The sequence below is a fragment of the Budorcas taxicolor genome, chromosome 6 (assembly GCF_023091745.1).
Source record: "Budorcas taxicolor isolate Tak-1 chromosome 6, Takin1.1, whole genome shotgun sequence".
NCBI classification, from domain to species: domain Eukaryota; kingdom Metazoa; phylum Chordata; class Mammalia; order Artiodactyla; family Bovidae; genus Budorcas; species Budorcas taxicolor.
In genome coordinates this window covers 26,167,683-26,184,556 of record NC_068915.1, presented here as the reverse complement: position 1 = coordinate 26,184,556, position 16,874 = coordinate 26,167,683, and the positions used below count along the sequence as shown (strand labels likewise).

General features: G+C 36.6%; 1 protein-coding gene across 1 annotated transcript in view; it reads left to right on the top strand.

Moving 5' to 3' along the window:
* Window positions 1-16,874, top strand: part of METAP1 (methionyl aminopeptidase 1) — a 56,690-nt gene that overhangs the window by 26,637 nt on the left and 13,179 nt on the right. The window contains exons 3-8 of the mRNA XM_052641897.1: window positions 2,497-2,609; window positions 3,558-3,618; window positions 8,722-8,813; window positions 9,544-9,627; window positions 12,721-12,859; window positions 14,362-14,493. Of these exons, the coding sequence (XP_052497857.1) occupies window positions 2,497-2,609; window positions 3,558-3,618; window positions 8,722-8,813; window positions 9,544-9,627; window positions 12,721-12,859; window positions 14,362-14,493 (621 nt within the window). The remainder of the gene's footprint in view (window positions 1-2,496; window positions 2,610-3,557; window positions 3,619-8,721; window positions 8,814-9,543; window positions 9,628-12,720; window positions 12,860-14,361; window positions 14,494-16,874) is intronic.

Here is a 16,874-nt window from a genome sequence, read left to right as displayed (position 1 = left end):
CTGAGTCAGGATTGTGGTCAGAAAATTCTGTCCCAGGCAGAGCTTAGATACATGCAGTTTTTTGTGAAAGCTGACTGGAGGAGGCCACGTGTTTTAGAGAAGAAGAATACGATGTGTAATACTTGAGATCTGACCTTGTACGTATCGGGTGCTCTCTGACACCACCTGCAGCTTACCTGGCCCTGTTGCATGGTGATGTGTGAAAGATAACTTACAGGTGTTTCTTTCTGCTGGCCTATGCTTTCACAGTCTTTGTGAAAGGAGCAGTTAGTGTGCAATTTTGTTACCAACCCCCTGTCCAATTCCTGTTTATTGGATTTCTGTTATGTGCTTAGGACTTAGGGGCTTAGATCAAATTTATCCTTAAATAGTTTAATTTATTTTGGAAGAATGACTTTCCCTAAGTAAATTATACCTAGAGATTAGAAAAGAACTTGCTATATTTCATTCTTGTCTAGCTAGCTTTTGGGTTATAATGCTTGTTTGAGGTCTGCTTTGAATTCTCTTGAAAATTGATTGTGGACAGTTCAGAATCCAGATCAGTAGGAAGCTTTGAAAGGTTGTACATCCTTCCTTTTCCCTGCACTCTCCCTTGGAGTATGTTAAAGCAAAAAGCCTACATCTTCATTGCTATTCTGTGCTATATTTCTGGTGAAAATTATTCTTGAGTTTCATAATTCAGACAGAAGCACTTGGTGCTATCACAGCCAAAGCAGGTTATCAGGCCTGCATTTAAAACTAGTTTCTATAATGTTTGGGGGCTTCCCTGGTGGCTCAGACAGTAAAGTGTCTGTCTGCAGTGCAGGAGACCCGGGTTCAATCCCTGGGTCAGGAACATCCTCTGGAGAAGGAAATGGCAACTCACTGCATTACTCTTGTCTAGAAAATTCCATGGATGGAGGAGTCTGGTGGACTACAGTCCATGGGGTCGCAAAGAGTCAGATGCAGCTGAACAACTTCACTTTCACTTCACTATAATGTTTAACCCCAGTGGCAATGAATAGAGTCCATTTTTGTCCTGGAATGAAAAACAGCTTTCCTATTGACATTGGCATTCACAGAGGCTTTCTTGAGCTTCATAGGGGAGAAAAATACCTAAAATTCAGTAGCATAGTAGAGCTTTTCTTTCTCTTTTCTCTTCTTATTCTTTTCTATTATTCTACTTCATATGTACTATTATAAATACATTTTCTTCCAAAATAATGTGAATGGATTGGTTGTATTTTTGCATTCTTGTCAATTGCACGTCAAGGGTCTTTCACTCCTAAGTTGACCACGTGCTTTGTGGAGAGAATACTCTACTAGTAACCAGCATTTCCACATTTCTCTGCCCATGTGAACCAAACTTCCCCTGTTCCCTCATCTGTAAAATGAGAAAATGAGACTAGATTATCTTTCTCTGTTGTTATTGATAACTTTAGTCACCATGCTGTACATTATATCCCCAGGACTTAGTTATCACATGACTGGATTTTTGTACCTTTTGACCACCTTCACTCATTTCACCATTCCTCTTTGGCTTAAAATGTCTATTCTCCCATTTTGTATTTTAAATAGATCACTTAAAGGGGAGTATTTTTTGTTTTTTTCTAAAATTATTTGAAGACTGACTTTTAAAACCTGTGATAGCACCACAGTAATCAGGAAAAGATCGGTATGCATTGAGAAGTATGTAGGCTCTTACTTGGCTGTGGGAGGGATTTGAATTCCTGCTGTTTAAAGTTTTGGGTTAACAGTTCTATTTTAGTTTGTAGATAGAGCAGTGTGCTCAGATACCATTGAGGGTATGTTCTGTGTGAAAAGATTTTAGGTGCATTTCAGTTAATGCAGCATTATACATTATTAACTAACCTGGTAGTGGGGTCTTTGGTTCTTATGTTTCTAATGAATTTTCAGTAACTTTTGATTGATTATTCCCTCCCCTTATCTTTGCCTTTTCCTACTCCCTTCTATTACCTGCTTCCTTCTGTTACCTTCTTCCTGCAAAAAAAAGCAGACGATACTCATTAAGTTTTCAAAGCAACTTAAAATGTTTCCTTGACAGTCTGTCATCAGCTGAGTGAGAAGTTTTTTATTTTTTAAACTTTAAATTTGCTTGGGGATTATTTAGAATCTGTTCTTTTAGTAAAAACATGGAACCCATTGCAAAAAACAGGCGTCCTATAAATTGACATTGTAGAGAGAATGCATTTAGCATTTATTTGAGAAAAGGAGTTTGACCACGTGCTATTCCTATTCAACATTGTATAAAAACTGATGATATGTTTAGTTTGGGGTTTTTCTCGCAAGACACTTAGATCTTTCAGGAGTCAGAGGGTTGTGGATAGAGCAAGAACATAGTATTTTGGGGATTCAGGTTAAGGTGGAAGTTTGCTTGATTTTGTGCCTGGGCTCTTTGGCTTGGCTTTCAAGTATGTGATTGTTAAAAGTATGATGATGCTTGGTAGCTTGAGCGCTCAGGCATTTCTTTCTCTCATTCATCTATCCATCTCCCAGAAGATGAAAAGGCCAAGCGAGAAGTGTCTTCCTGGACTGTAGAAGGTGATATCAACACTGACCCATGGGCAGGTTATCGGTATACCGGAAAACTCAGACCCCATTATCCACTGGTGAGTAAATAAGGTAATAAAAATTTAATATTTTTTTAAACCAGTCTTCATAATTTTCAGTTTCCTAAAAATAGTTCTTATAACTTGTATTCCGATTATGAATCATGTGATCAGGATTAAGGTTACAGTCTAGCTTTTTAGCTTTCATGGTATGTTGTTTACAAGTTAGTAGGGATAATTGCCAGTCATGGGTGAAGCAGAAGAAATTTTAGATTAAGGATCAAGACTTCCTTAATTTTTTTTAAAAAATGAGGTAGAATAGATATTTTTAGGCCAGCATAATGGGAGTATATATTACTACTTTTCTAAAATTTTTTTACTGTGATATAGTTCTACTTTAATTTAGATAAGACTTTTCTGCCCCCCTTGCTCCTTCCTCTGTTTTCGGCAGACTGACTTCAGAGTCTTAACCTCGGAATTGATTTAAGTTGAAATTTGTCATTCTGAAATATTTAAATTCTTCTTACTGTTTTCTTTTTATTAAAGAAGTACATCCTTAATTTTTAAAATTTGGAAAAATATAAGAAAGTCTCTTTAATTATAGTTTCCAGAGATAATAACCAGGAACATAATGGTGTACATTTACTTCGAGACAACATTTCATTATTGCTTTGGTTCACCGATTTGTTTGGAACAACACAGGCGCCTCCCTTGTCTGTGTGTAATCGCAGATCTTCAGTGCCCTCTGGCACTCTCTGTCGCTTACATATTCTGGGAAGGGGCATGACAGTAGCACCAGGAAAGTAAAGCTCAATCCTCACGAAATAGATATGTTGTGATATTTAAGATGTCCTGTAAAACTTTTTTTTTTTTTCATTTAAATGAGATGAATGAATTTTTTATTTGGTATTTATCACCCCACTTTTATTTGTGTTGTTAGTAGATTTTAATAATGAAAGTTACCTTCACATTTGAACCGGATCCAGCTAACCTCTTTGTTGTTTTCAGATGCCAACAAGGCCAGTGCCAAGTTATATTCAAAGACCAGATTATGCTGATCACCCTTTAGGTAAATTCTGCTGTGCTGTTTCTTCGTATTTTCAGTTTATGAGCTTGATGACTGCTACAAAAAAAAAAAGAGTCCTTTTTTAGTAGAAAACTTTCATTGCTGCATTTCTGATATATTTTTTTTCAAGATAAACTAGAATATTTGAATTAAAAATTCTTTCCTCACACTAGAAATCTAATCAATTCTAAAGACATTGTTTATATAGCTGTTAAAGGCTACCTCCAACATAATACTGTATTTTGTGTTGTTATATCAAAGTCTAGCTTTTAAAAAAAGTTATTTTAACATGTTCTCCTGCGTTAATTAAATAATACCTGTTTAGATAAAAGCAGATGGTGGAGGCTCTGAGTGCATGCCTAACTAAAGATTCTGTATTGTAGCAGTAATAGAAATAGCAGTAATGGGATGATAATAATAGTAATAGTGATGCTGATGATTTTATAATTGATACTTATTTTGTCATAACTGTGTGTCAACTTCTTTACGTGTATTACTCCATTTTATACTTTGAGCACTCCTCTGGTGTGTTCTATTGTCTTCTCCATTTTATAGTTAATTATAATGAGACATAGAGAAGATAGGTAATTTGCAGCATGGTGGTGGTTTAGTCGAGAAGTCGTGTCCATCTCTTGCAACCCCATGGACTGTAGCCTACCAGGCTCCTCTGTCCATGGAACTTCCCCAGGTGAGAATACTGGAATGGGTTGCCATTTCCTGCTCCAGGGGATCTTCCCTCCCCAGGAATTGAACCTCAGTCTCCTGCATTGTAGGCAGATTCTTAACACTGAGCCACCAGGGGTGCCCAATTTGCAGCATAGGTTCTGTGAAATTACTGAGTTTGCATGTCAAAAATGGTTGCATGTCAGCATTTTCATGTGGTTCAATCTACCAAACTAAGCTACTGTTGCTTTTCTTCTCTAAGACAAAAAGGAACTGTATTAAGTTCTTACGAATCTAATTTGAAAATGTAATTAAACTCCATTGTTTCAGATAAATTGAAGGGAAAGAGTCTGAATGATAGAATACTGTTAATTTTGTTACAGTGTATTTCATATTCTAGAGTATAGTTTTAAATCGCATCTTTAAAAAGTATGCAGATAAGGCCTTCTCTGGTGGTCCAGTGGCTAAGACTCTATGCCCCCAGTGTAGAGTGACAGGGTTCAATCCCTGGTCAGGGAACTAGATCCCACATGCTGCAACGAAAGAGCCTGCGTTCCCCCCCACCCCCCACAATACAGCAACAAAAAAGAACATAGATACGGTAAATTCTGGTGGGATAAAATGTTATGAGGGGAAAAGTGAGTACGTTTCCCCAGAAATAATCACTGTTAATGATTTCTTGCAGAACTTTTCAGCAGTCTTTGTTGTGGATACACACATTAGCACCCTCTCCATCCAATTATACAAAAAATGAACACGCATATACAGCTTTTCACCTTGTGTTACTGTATTTTATGTTGTAAATATTCCATATAAGTTCACATAAAACCATTTGTTTTTAATGAGTGAAATATTCCACTGTGTGTACGTGTTATAATTTATTAAACCAGACTCCTATTAATTTATTTCTAGGTTTTTTTTCCAATTTATTTCTAGATTATTTCCAGGTTTTATTTCTGCTAGTTTGACCACAGGAACTGTTCTTGTGCACCCTGTTCATGTGCATCTTTTTTCTATAAGCGAATTGTCTAAAGTAAAACAGCTACATCACAGGATACATGCATTTAAAAAATTTTGAGAGATAATTACAAATCTCAGTGATTCTTCAGTTAAAAACATGTGAGACTCTATTTTCTTCTGTCTTCCTCAGCTTAGTATGTTATCAAGTTTTATGATCTGTGCTGATCTGAAAGATGAAAGATGATACTTTGCATTTATTTTAATTTGCATTTTTAAGTTATGAGTAAGGTTGAGCATCTCTTTACTTTTATTATTATTTATTATTTTATTTATTTATTGGGCTGTGCCAGGTCTTAGTTGCAGCATGTGGGATCTAGTTCCCTGGCCAGGAATTGAACCTCGGCCCCCTGTATTGGGAACTCAAAGTCTTAGCCACTGGACCAGCAGGGAAGTCCCCCTCTCTTTACTTTTAAAAATCATTTGTATTTTTCCTTTTGAACTGTCTATTCATATCCTTAGCCTTTTTTCCCCCCTCTCAGATTACTTAGTTTTTTCCATACTGACTTATAAACTTTCTTTCTATATTGAGGAAAATAATCTCTATATTGAGGAAAATATTGATGTACTATAAAATGTTTTCTCCCAAGCAGATAGTTACATTTTTGTCTTTGTTTATAACATTACATTTATGACAAACTTTCAACAATAATTTGTAGTAAAATTTGTCTGTTTTCTTTTAAAGTATTTATGGCTTTACAACCTAGAAAGACCTTTTTGGTTCAAAGATAATAAAAATATTTTCCTATGATTTCTTCTACTGTTTCTGTGATTTTACTCTTTGTGTGTGTGATAAAATTTTGGGCCCATATGAAACTTATTTATTATTAGGAGTGAAGTAGGGCTGCAACTTAATTTTTTCCCAGAAGAATATCTGGTTGTCACGTCACTGATTGTTTTTAAAAATCAGTCTTTTTCTTACTGATTTAAGATGTAACCTATATCACTGTATTATATTTTCATATATGTTTGGGTCTATTTCTGGATTCTGTTCTGTTTCACTAACTTATTTGTCTAATCATATGCCATCACCAAACTCTTAATTATTATAGCTATAGAGTGTTTTACTCGCTCCAGTGTTCTTGCCTGGAGAATCCCAGGGACGGGGGAGCCTGGTGGGCTGCTGTCTATAGGGTTGCACAGAGTCGGACATGACTGAAGCGGCTTAGCAGCAGCAGCAGCAGCAGCAGCAGCAGCATAGAGTGTTTTAATATTTGGTAGGCCTTGTTGCAGAGAAGGCAATGGCACCCGACTCCAGTGCTCTTGCCTGGCAAATCCCATGGATGGAGGAGCCTGGTAGGCTGCAGTCCATGGGGTTGCTAAGAGTTGGACACGACTGAGCAACTTCACTTTCACCTTTCAGTTTCATGCATTGGAGAAGGAAATGGCAACCCACTCCAGTGTTCTTACCTGGAGAATCCCAGGGACGGGGGAGCCTGGTGGGCTGCCGTCTCTGGGGTCGCACAGAGTCGGACATGACTGAAGTGACTTAGCAGTAGCAGGCCTTGTTGCGCCCATCTTTCCTCTTCTTCAGAATTTTCCTGACTCTTCTTACATGTTTGTTTTTCCATGTGAAATTTAGGATCAGCTTGTCTGGTTTCTAAAAATGTCCTATTACCATTTTTTATGGGGATAGTATTAAATTTATAGACTAACTTTGGAAGAATAGACACTTTTACAATATTGAGTCTTCCTATCCAAGAACAGGGTATGTTTTTCTATTTTATTTGTCTCCTTTATGTCTTTCAATGGTATTTTTAAATTTTCTTCATTAGGTCTTTTAACATTAAGTTATTCCTGGATATTTTATCTTTTTAAGTTATTCTTGTGAATATAGTATCTTCTGTATTTTTTGATTTGTTGTTTTCATAGCTCAGTTGGTAAAGAATCTGCCTGCAATGCAGGAGACCCTGGTTCAATTCCTGGGTTGGGAAGATCCCCTGGAGAAGGGATAGGCTACCCAGCCCAGTCCAGTATTCTTGGGCTTCCCTTGTGGCTCAGCTGGTAAAGAATCTGCCTGCGGTGGGGGATACCTGGGTTTGATCCCTGAGTTGGGAAGATCTCCTGGAGAAGGGAACAGCTCCCCACTCGAATATTCTGGCCTGGAGAATTCCATGGGCTGTATAGTGCATGGGATCGCAAAGAGTTAGACACGACTGAGCAACTTTCACTTTCACTTTGTGTATGGCAGAGTTATTGATTTTTATATATTATAATCTGCCAACTTGCTGAATTTTTATTTCTAGTTATTTTCCAGGTATTCCCTTGTTTTAGGGATATATAATCATATCTGAAATTCGTAAAGATTTTGTCCTTTTCTTTCTAAGTTTATATGTCTTATTTCTTTCTCTAGTTAAGTATATCTGCAGTATTGTCAGAACAGTGCTAACAATACTAGCGCTGATAGTGGGCATTCCATGATGTTGGTTCTTGGCTTGAGATTTGTATTTATCATGTAAAGGTGGTAGCTGGCTGTGTTATCAGAGCTATCTTTGTAGATGATCATTTATTTTCCATTCTTTAATCTATGACTCTGACAAGTTATATTGATAGTTAATATTGAATTATACCTGTCTTTCCAATATGAATTTCACTCAGTTCATGGTGTACTGTGTTTTTTGGATTTTGTTAGATAATATTTTATTTGGGATTTTTATATCAGCATTTATAAAAAGTAGTTTATGGTTATAGTCTTTTTGTCAGATTTTGAAATTATTATTGTACTAGCTTTAATGCTTTTCAGTATATGAATAAATTAAGCTGATTTTATTAGTGAAAATTCTTAGGGCAATATTTTTCAAACTTTTTTTGATTGTGAACCAGAGTGAGAACTGTATTTTATAACATAATCTGTATATATGTGTGTGTATAAATTAATAGCCAAACATTTCACAACAGCCTATATATAGTCTATTTTCTATTCAGTTTATTTACTTAAAAAAAAAAAAAGTTAAGTCATAGCCCTCTAATAGCCACTAAATGATCACAAGTTGCAGTTTGAAAAACACTGACTTAGGTTCCAGTTTTAAAAAATAAATGAGTGTAATTAATTCATCAGGTGTTGTATATGCTTGCTACATAGGAGATGATCATGAAAACAGATAGAAATTAATTATATGGTGCTATTCAAATGTAGATCATTTATTGACCTTATTAACACACTGCCTGTCAGAGAATAAATAGGCCATCTTGACTGATTTCTAATAAATCTGAAAATTTGTTCTTTAGAATTCTTCCTTCAGTTTGTTTAGCAAATTTCATGTTGAAAGTATTTTTTCAGAAACCCTGGCCTGGACCCTCCCGTATTATGAGAAACCATTGTGTGAAATAGACTTGACTATTATTTTATCATTGGGGAGTAATTACGCTTTTATATACTACATCTTTTTGTTCATTTTGGTTTTACTTAGTGATTTTCTTTTCCAGGAATGTCCGAATCTGAGCAAGCTCTTAAAGGTACTTCTCAAATTAAGTTACTCTCATCTGAAGATATAGAAGGGATGCGGCTCGTATGTAGGGTAAGAGTTTTCCCCTCCTCCTAGGATAGGACTTGTTTAAGTAGTTACAACACATGAAGTCAATGATTTGCGCTTGTACAAAGGTGGCAAATGTTACACAGTAAGACTGACTGGCCATTTTATTTTATTTTTTTTGGAAAAAAAGTTTTTATTAAGATATAGTTGATTTACAATGTTGTATTAATTTCTGCTCTACATCTAAGTGATTCAGTTATGTATACATTCTTTTTTATATTCTTTTCCATTATGTTGGTTCCAGGATATTGAATATAGTTTCCTGTACTCTGCAGTAGGACCCTGTTCTTCATCCATTCTTTATGTAATAGTTATTTGCTATGGTTCTTTGATGAAAATCATTTATCTGTTCTTTTATTTCCCTCCCTTTCCTTCTCCACTGTAGAATTGTGAGAAGCCTCAAACTTCATCACTTGATTATTGTTTAGATTACTTAAGATGTACATTTTCACATAGAAATCAGTCAAGTGTACGAATTAAACTATTTGCTAGCTAGCTCAATTTTATTTATATGTTTACACAGACATACATACACATTTATTAATGAGTATTAAAAATATGTTAGAAATACATGTAAATAGTTATAAAAATTCAGGATTATAATATTCAAGGTGAGATTCATTTTGTCAGTATCCCGAAAATCTAAGTGCAGAGGGTACAGTTTCTAATGCTACTTCACTTCTTCTCTAATGTATGAAGTGTTTCTCTTTTACAGCTTGCTAGAGAAGTATTGGACATTGCCGCTGGGATGATTAAACCAGGTGTAACTACTGAAGAAATAGATCATGCTGTACACTTAGTAAGAATTTTACTTTTATGCTTTGAGAAATTTTTTATACTGTTAGATGTCTTAGACTTATAAATAAAGTAAACCTAAGTTCTGAATATCTACACTTGGCTAAAAACTAATTGAAAGCAAATTTTTCACTTTGTTTCAAATATAAAAAGTATTCAACAGACATTATCCCATCTGTAAGTATCCGATATTGGGGTCTGAGGTAAGCCCGAAGTACCTTGTTTCTGAAACCTCATATTTTATAACATTTTAGTTTAGCTTTTACAAGATGATTAATTTTATTACTGCTTTAGGTAAATCGTGCTACCGCGTGTGTCAAATATTCTGAAGTCAAAAAGAATATAACTTCTGAAACTAGTGGTAAAAAGTGTTCCCTTTTTTAATCTATTTACAATAACAAGGCTACAAAGAGACCAGATACATGTTTGTGGTAAATATAGTATCAGTTCAGTTTAGTCGCTCAGTCGTGTCCGACTCTTTGCGACCCCATGAATTGCAGCACGCCAGGCCTCCCTGTCCATCACCAACTCCCGGAGTTCACTCAGACTCATGTCTGTCGAGTCAGCAATGTCATCCAGCCCTCTCATCCTCTGTTGTGCCCTTCTCCTCCTGCCCCCAATCCCTCCCAGCATCAGGGTCTTTTCCAACTCCGCATGAGGTGGCCAGAGTACTGGAGTTTCAGCTTTAGCATCAGTCCTTCCTATGAACACCCAGGACTGATCTCCTTTAGGATGGACTGGTTGGATCTCCTTGCAGTCCAAGGGACTCTCAAGAGTCTTCTTCAACACCATAGTTCAAAAGCATCAATTCTTTGGTGCTCAGTTTTCTTCACAGTCCAACTCTCACATGCATACATGACCACTGGAAATATAGTATAGGGATATTAAAAAATTTTTTTTAATGTAGTTTTTTTGACTGTGCTGGGTCTCTGGTGCTGAGCACAGGCTGCCTTCAGTTCTGGCGAGCAGGAGGCTACTCTGTGCAGTGCACGGGCTTCCTGCTGCGGTGCTTCTCCTGTTGTGGGGCTCAGACTCTAGGCATGCAGGCTCAGTAGTTGTGGCACATGGGTTCAGTTGTCTCATGGCATGTGGAATCCTCCCGGACCAGTGATTGAACTCATGTCCCCTGCATTGGCAGGTGGATTCCTAACCGCTAAACCACCAGGGAAGTCCAGGTATACTTTAAAAGAAAGATTGCTTATCTACCAAGGAGAGACCTTAAAAACCCTGTAGTAGATGAATGCATACATGATATGGTTAGGTTGTTCATAACAGAAGAGCAGGAACTAGTTACTAAATTACATGGAAGGCTAATTAAAGCTGCTGTCATAACCAAACAAATGCAAGTCATAAAACCTTCTAAATTAGGAAGCATTTTAAAGATATTTATGTCCATTACCTCTGTGAAGATGGTGAAACTGGTACTCTTTTTCATGGTGATGGTATTTAAATCGGGACTATCCTTTTGGAAAGATATTTGACAATGTGTCTTGAGCTATAAAAATGTATGTAACATTTTTTTTATTTGAAATTATAAATCCCAATTTGGGGGTATTCAATATATTATAAATTCCATGAACAACATGGGTCTTATATGTGAATTTTTTTTCAGTAAATATATATATGTACTGTAAATATATTTTCTCTTAATGATTTTTAAAATAATATTTTCTCTAGCTTACTTTATTGTAAGAATACAGTATATAATACATATAACATACAAAGTATGTGTTAATTTCTGTTTTTGGTAAGATCAGCCGTAGTATATTAGTAAAATTTGGGGGGCAGTCAAGTTTTATGTGGATTTTGGACTAGGCAGGGAGGGGATCATTGTGTTCACTCACTGCCCCCGCCCTCCCCACCCACCATGGCCCAGGGTTGTATATGGTTATGTACCAGTAGCAGTTTGAATGCTTCCTATAGGCCAGGCACTCTTCTGTGGTTCTTTTACCAACTCATCTCATCTCCTAACAACTCTGAGGTAGGCACTACTCTCATCTCTGTTTTATAGATTAGGAAACTGAGGCAGTGAGAGGTTAAGTTGCCCAGGGCTATTCAACTTAAAAGTAATGGAGCTGGCATTTTCAGTCAATGCAGTCTGCTTCTGTGTGTTCTTAACTACTATGTGTACTGCTGTGAGAACTATAGAAGCAGGTTGCTAAAGGAAAAATGATAGGCATGTAGTTACTGGTTATAATATTTGTAGTTGAGAAAACTAAATTTTCAGTAATAGAATTACCAATAAAATTATAGTACATTTCACAAACTGTATTTTAGGCAGCTGTTTAAAAATTACTAGTCTCAAGACTGCAGCAGTATGGAAAGAGAAATCATGTGTGCTGTGACTACCACTGTATAAAAACATCCGAGTAACGTAAGACTCGTTTATGGAGAACTGGATCATTTTCTTAGTGATTGCTTTGTTGTTCCGCATGAGTGTTCATATGAATGTTCTACATCAATGTCTCTGGAAATACTTTGAAAGTGAAAGCATTAGTTCCTCCGTCATGTCTGACTCTTTGAGACCCCATGGACTGTAGTATACCAGGAATTCCAGTACACATGGAATTCCCTATCCATGGAATTTTCCAGGCAAGAATCCTGGAGTGGGTTGCCATTCCCCTCTCCATGGGATCTCCTGAATCAGGAATTGAACACTGATATCCCATGTTGCAGGCAGATTGGCAGGTTCTTACTAGTATTCATTTTTTGGTCATAGGGATAGAGGCATTTATATAAGCAATTAAAATTAACTGTGCACATTAATATTTATTTTAATATATTTTTCATAAGGAGTTGGTAATTCTAAAATCTTCATATAGTGACATTTGTATATGTTTGTAAATATTTTAATGCATGAATTTGCTTTTGCAATTATCAGTAAACTGGTTTGCTTACTGTTAAAAACCCTACTGTTTGATATTAAAGGTAGTATCTATTTTTATTTCTAATATAAAATATTAAATGGGTTTTTCATTAGGAACATGTGTACAACAAGTTTTTCCACATTTTTCAGATTTAGAAATCTGATTAATTGCATGCATACTAGCTTTTCCTTTTGCACATTCCAAATTACTCTGCTTTTAATTTATTATAGGCATGCATTGCAAGAAATTGCTATCCTTCACCCCTGAATTATTATAATTTCCCGAAGTCTTGTTGTACTTCAGTGAATGAAGTGATTTGCCATGGAATTCCAGACAGACGGCCCTTGCAAGAAGGTGATATTGTTAATGGTAAGAAATGTGTGGCTTTTGTTGCTGTGAGCTAAGAAACAAGGTTTTGGGAGTCTGATAGTGACTTGCATCTTCTTCACTTGTCTTTACCTTATTTTTTTTCATATTTAAATCTTAAATTTAAAATCTCTGGAAACCTATTTTGTGGTTTTCTGTTAACTGTTTTCAAGATACTTCTAGTATAATGTGTTTGTTGCAGGTTCTTTAATGCAGAACTTTACTATGTGACTGGTAAGTGGAGGATGTCAATGAAATGTGGAACTAATAACTGATTCAAGTGGGATTGTTTTCTTACTCCTTTTAGTCCACTATTACAGATAAAGAGAATATGTAATATGTGAAGAGAATAGTAATATGTGAAGACCTTAAGAAAAAAGCCTCAAAATTCTGCAGAAGTACTGTCCTTGATGTTAAGAAGTTTCGAAAGTGGCTTTAGGGACCACTGTGTTCAGCTGTTTTGGGAAACTGTGAGTGCAGAGAAAGAAGCTGCCAAGTGGGTTCCCTCTGTAATTAAAAAATAAATTGATGAGTTAGGCTCCCCTCGATGATATTTTTAATATTGATAAAGTTGGTTTCTTTAATAATCAGATACCTTTAAGAATCTATGTGTTAAACAAGGAAGCATGAGCCCAAGTGTTAAAGGCTTTAGAGAGTGGACCAACTGTGATGCTGGCTGTGAATGGTAGTGGAGACTTGACTGACACTGTTTTTATATGAGTTGTTTTTGCTGCAGTTGGACTATCAGTTTATAAAACTCCCTAGATTTTGAGGGGTCTGCCCAATGCTAATTTACATATAAGCTCTATTTTTTTTTGCATGCTTATTATGTGAGGTTTTTCAGGAATGTGTGTGTTGTGCTAGAGCCAGTACACCTATACTGTGATATTATAACTTGATTGAAGATTTATGGTTTAAAAATACTAATTCAGTGTGCTCTTGAGGGCACGTTTAGCTTAGTGTAGCTTAGTGGTGTAGTAGTAATCTGTATTTTTAAACATGAAGACAAAGAGAAGCATGAATAGTCGCAAATAAGTGAAAGGCAAATGAGTTTTTGAAAAATAATTGTAAAACAGTGTAAATGTTTCTGTTTATTGGTTGACTAGGATGAGGAAAAACTTGTTAAAGATAATGAGAGAAAGCAGTACTTTCTGTTTGATGTCACAGTGTGGCAGAGTCCTTTGTTTAATGTTATTAACTTGGGTTATTGATCTTGCTGGAATGTATCCTGGGGGATGCATTATTCTTTTGCCATAAACGATCTAATCACTGCTGTAAGAGCATTGAAGCCCACCGTCTGGCTTGTGCTATGTGACCATGGACCTGTCCTCTCCAGTGAGTTTCTGTGTGTTATAGACAAGAAATATCTGTTGGGTGTTACTTGTTCATTGGTGTTGCTTAGAAGTTATCTTTTTCATGAACCTGCTTGATTCTGTCGTGTCGGCAGAATTTGAATTTTGAGATAAAAACAAATGCGGTCTTTCTATTTGCATATTCTTTTGCAGTGGACATCACTCTTTATCGGAATGGTTATCATGGGGACCTGAATGAGACATTTTTTGTTGGTGACGTGGATGAGGGAGCTCGGAAACTGGTTCAGACCACATATGAGTGCCTGATGCAAGCCATTGACGCAGGTGAGGCTCAGGGCTGGGCACCCACTGAAGCTGCTGAGTAGTGTGGGCCTCGAGTGACCTGTCATTACACCGTGCATGCCTTGTCCCTTCCAGCTGTGCTTCTGCCCTACCTGAGTTAGCTTTGGGTTTGGCAGCAGTAGGTTTAAAGATGACTTGAGAATCCCTTGATGAAGATGGACTGGATTATGGCTTATTCCTTTGTTCCTCTATGATTTATCTTCCTTTTCATTCGCTGATAAATGGGGAAGAATGTGTGGATAGTTCTCGACTGTAATTTTTCTTCTACTTTTTAATTCTTTCATAAGTGTTCTGTTCTCTTATTATAAAAAAAACTATAAGACTGCATCAGATTATGAGAGGAAAACATGAGTGATTTTCCTTTATACTTGCCTTTCCTTTTTTTTTTTTAAATCTCTTTTTTCTAGAGGTGTCCATTTTTAACATTTAGGTTTTTTTTCTCCATAGTACATTATTACACATAACTGTATGTATGTGTTTAGTTAGGTTAAATGGAATCATAATATCTGTAGTATTCTGTAATTTAGTACTTTTTCAACTAATAATATCTTCGAGATCTTTCCATATTAGAATATGTACATACCTGCATGCATAGATCTACCCATCCTTTTCATTGCTTTATATTTTATTCCACAGTATAAAAATGTCTACAACTATTCCCCTGCTGGATTTTGGTGTTTTCCAGATGTCTTGCTATTATCGTGAATAATGTCTTTGGTGAGGTGTATTTCTGTGGGGTTTTTCTCAGACTGTGTCTGTCTTTGTTCATACAAACAGTTCATCCATGGTTTTTAAAAATTTATGCAATATCTTGTGAGGAAAGAGAAAGAAAGGCTTGTTGCAGATGTAAACAGACTATTAGAAGGACAGCTTGAGGGCCAACAACTCTTCAGGTGGAACCCACAGCATTGCAGCATTATTGGTCAGTGTATTATCTAGCCTTGCCCCACCATTAAATAGATCTGATGTGTCATCTACACTGTATATACATCACTGTATACAGGACAGCGTTCTTAGGCAAATAGAGGAGATGGTGTAAGTTTTTACTAATTTAATAAAGTCAGAGGAATGAAAAGTGAAAGCATGTGATTATTTTTATATATCAGTATGTGAGATTTTCCTTTCCTTTTATTTCACTGTAGATTATACTTGAAAACTTTGATATTCACGGTGCTACTGTGAGATGAGAACTTTAATATTTACTATCTTATTTTGGAAGCTTTAGGTTTAAATAATTTTTAGAGTTTCTGTGTTCAATATTTGTATTCCTTTTGCTTCTCTATGAGTTGATCGAAATAACCAGATAGCTGGAATGTTGTTTTACAAAGTCACAGGAATGAAACTTGCTAAGGAACTAAAATCTTTAGAACAGTAGACAACCAAAAGTAGAGGTTGCCTAATGTCTGCAAAGTGCTGTTAACTCCTATGTATGGATCATTCCTGCCTGCTGTTTTCTGATAATTGGCCCACCCTGGTTCAGAGCTGTGGAGAGTTGGACCAACTGTGAAATTAGCTTTCCAGAATAGGGCTCCTCAGCCTGCACGTTTGTGGCATTTTGAGTGTGATGACACCCTGTCGTGGGGGCCTGTCCTGTGTATCATAGGATGCTTAGTAGCATGCCTGGTCTCTCTTCTTTGGAGGCCGGTTGCACCACCTCTCCAGGTTGTGACAGCCAAAAACATGTCTCCAGATTCTATGAAGTGTACCCCTGGGACCAGAATTGCCTCTGGCTTGAGAATTAGGGAGAAGCCTCCATTCTCACACTGCATCATTATTGTTGAACAGGTAATTCCTTTATTGTATGTGCAGCATGGGTTAAAATTTTGCTTTCCTCCCTGCTGACTGGGGCTGGTAAGAAGGCTTGGGTGGGAATGCAAGAAAATCATTATGCAAGTCAGCATGTTCCTCAGAAATCGTTAATCTCCCCCGCCCACCTCCCAATAAAAAAACAACCAAGCTGGTCCATATGGTTAAGAGCAAGTATATGTTACGAAAATGATTCCTTAAGCCATTTGCTCAGAAATGTGATTGGCTGGAGAGGATATGGTGTGTCTGAACACAGGTTGAAACCTCTTTCTCAGCCAGCAGAGAAAGAGACTGTAGGGAGGGGTGACCCCCAGTACTGTGGCTGGACCCCCCACGAATCCAGCAGAACCCAAATCCTGGGGTCTCAGTGCTAGGAGAGCCATAGCAGCAATAAGAACCATTGCTTCTGGTTTTTATTTGAACAATGGTAAAAGTCATAAAAAGTAAACAGGGCAGGAAGTATATAGTGAGAAGTACGTTTCTACATCCTACTCCCAAGATTTTCTTGAGAGACAAATGAACAATTTCAGAACCACTTATATGGGGATAAAGATGTC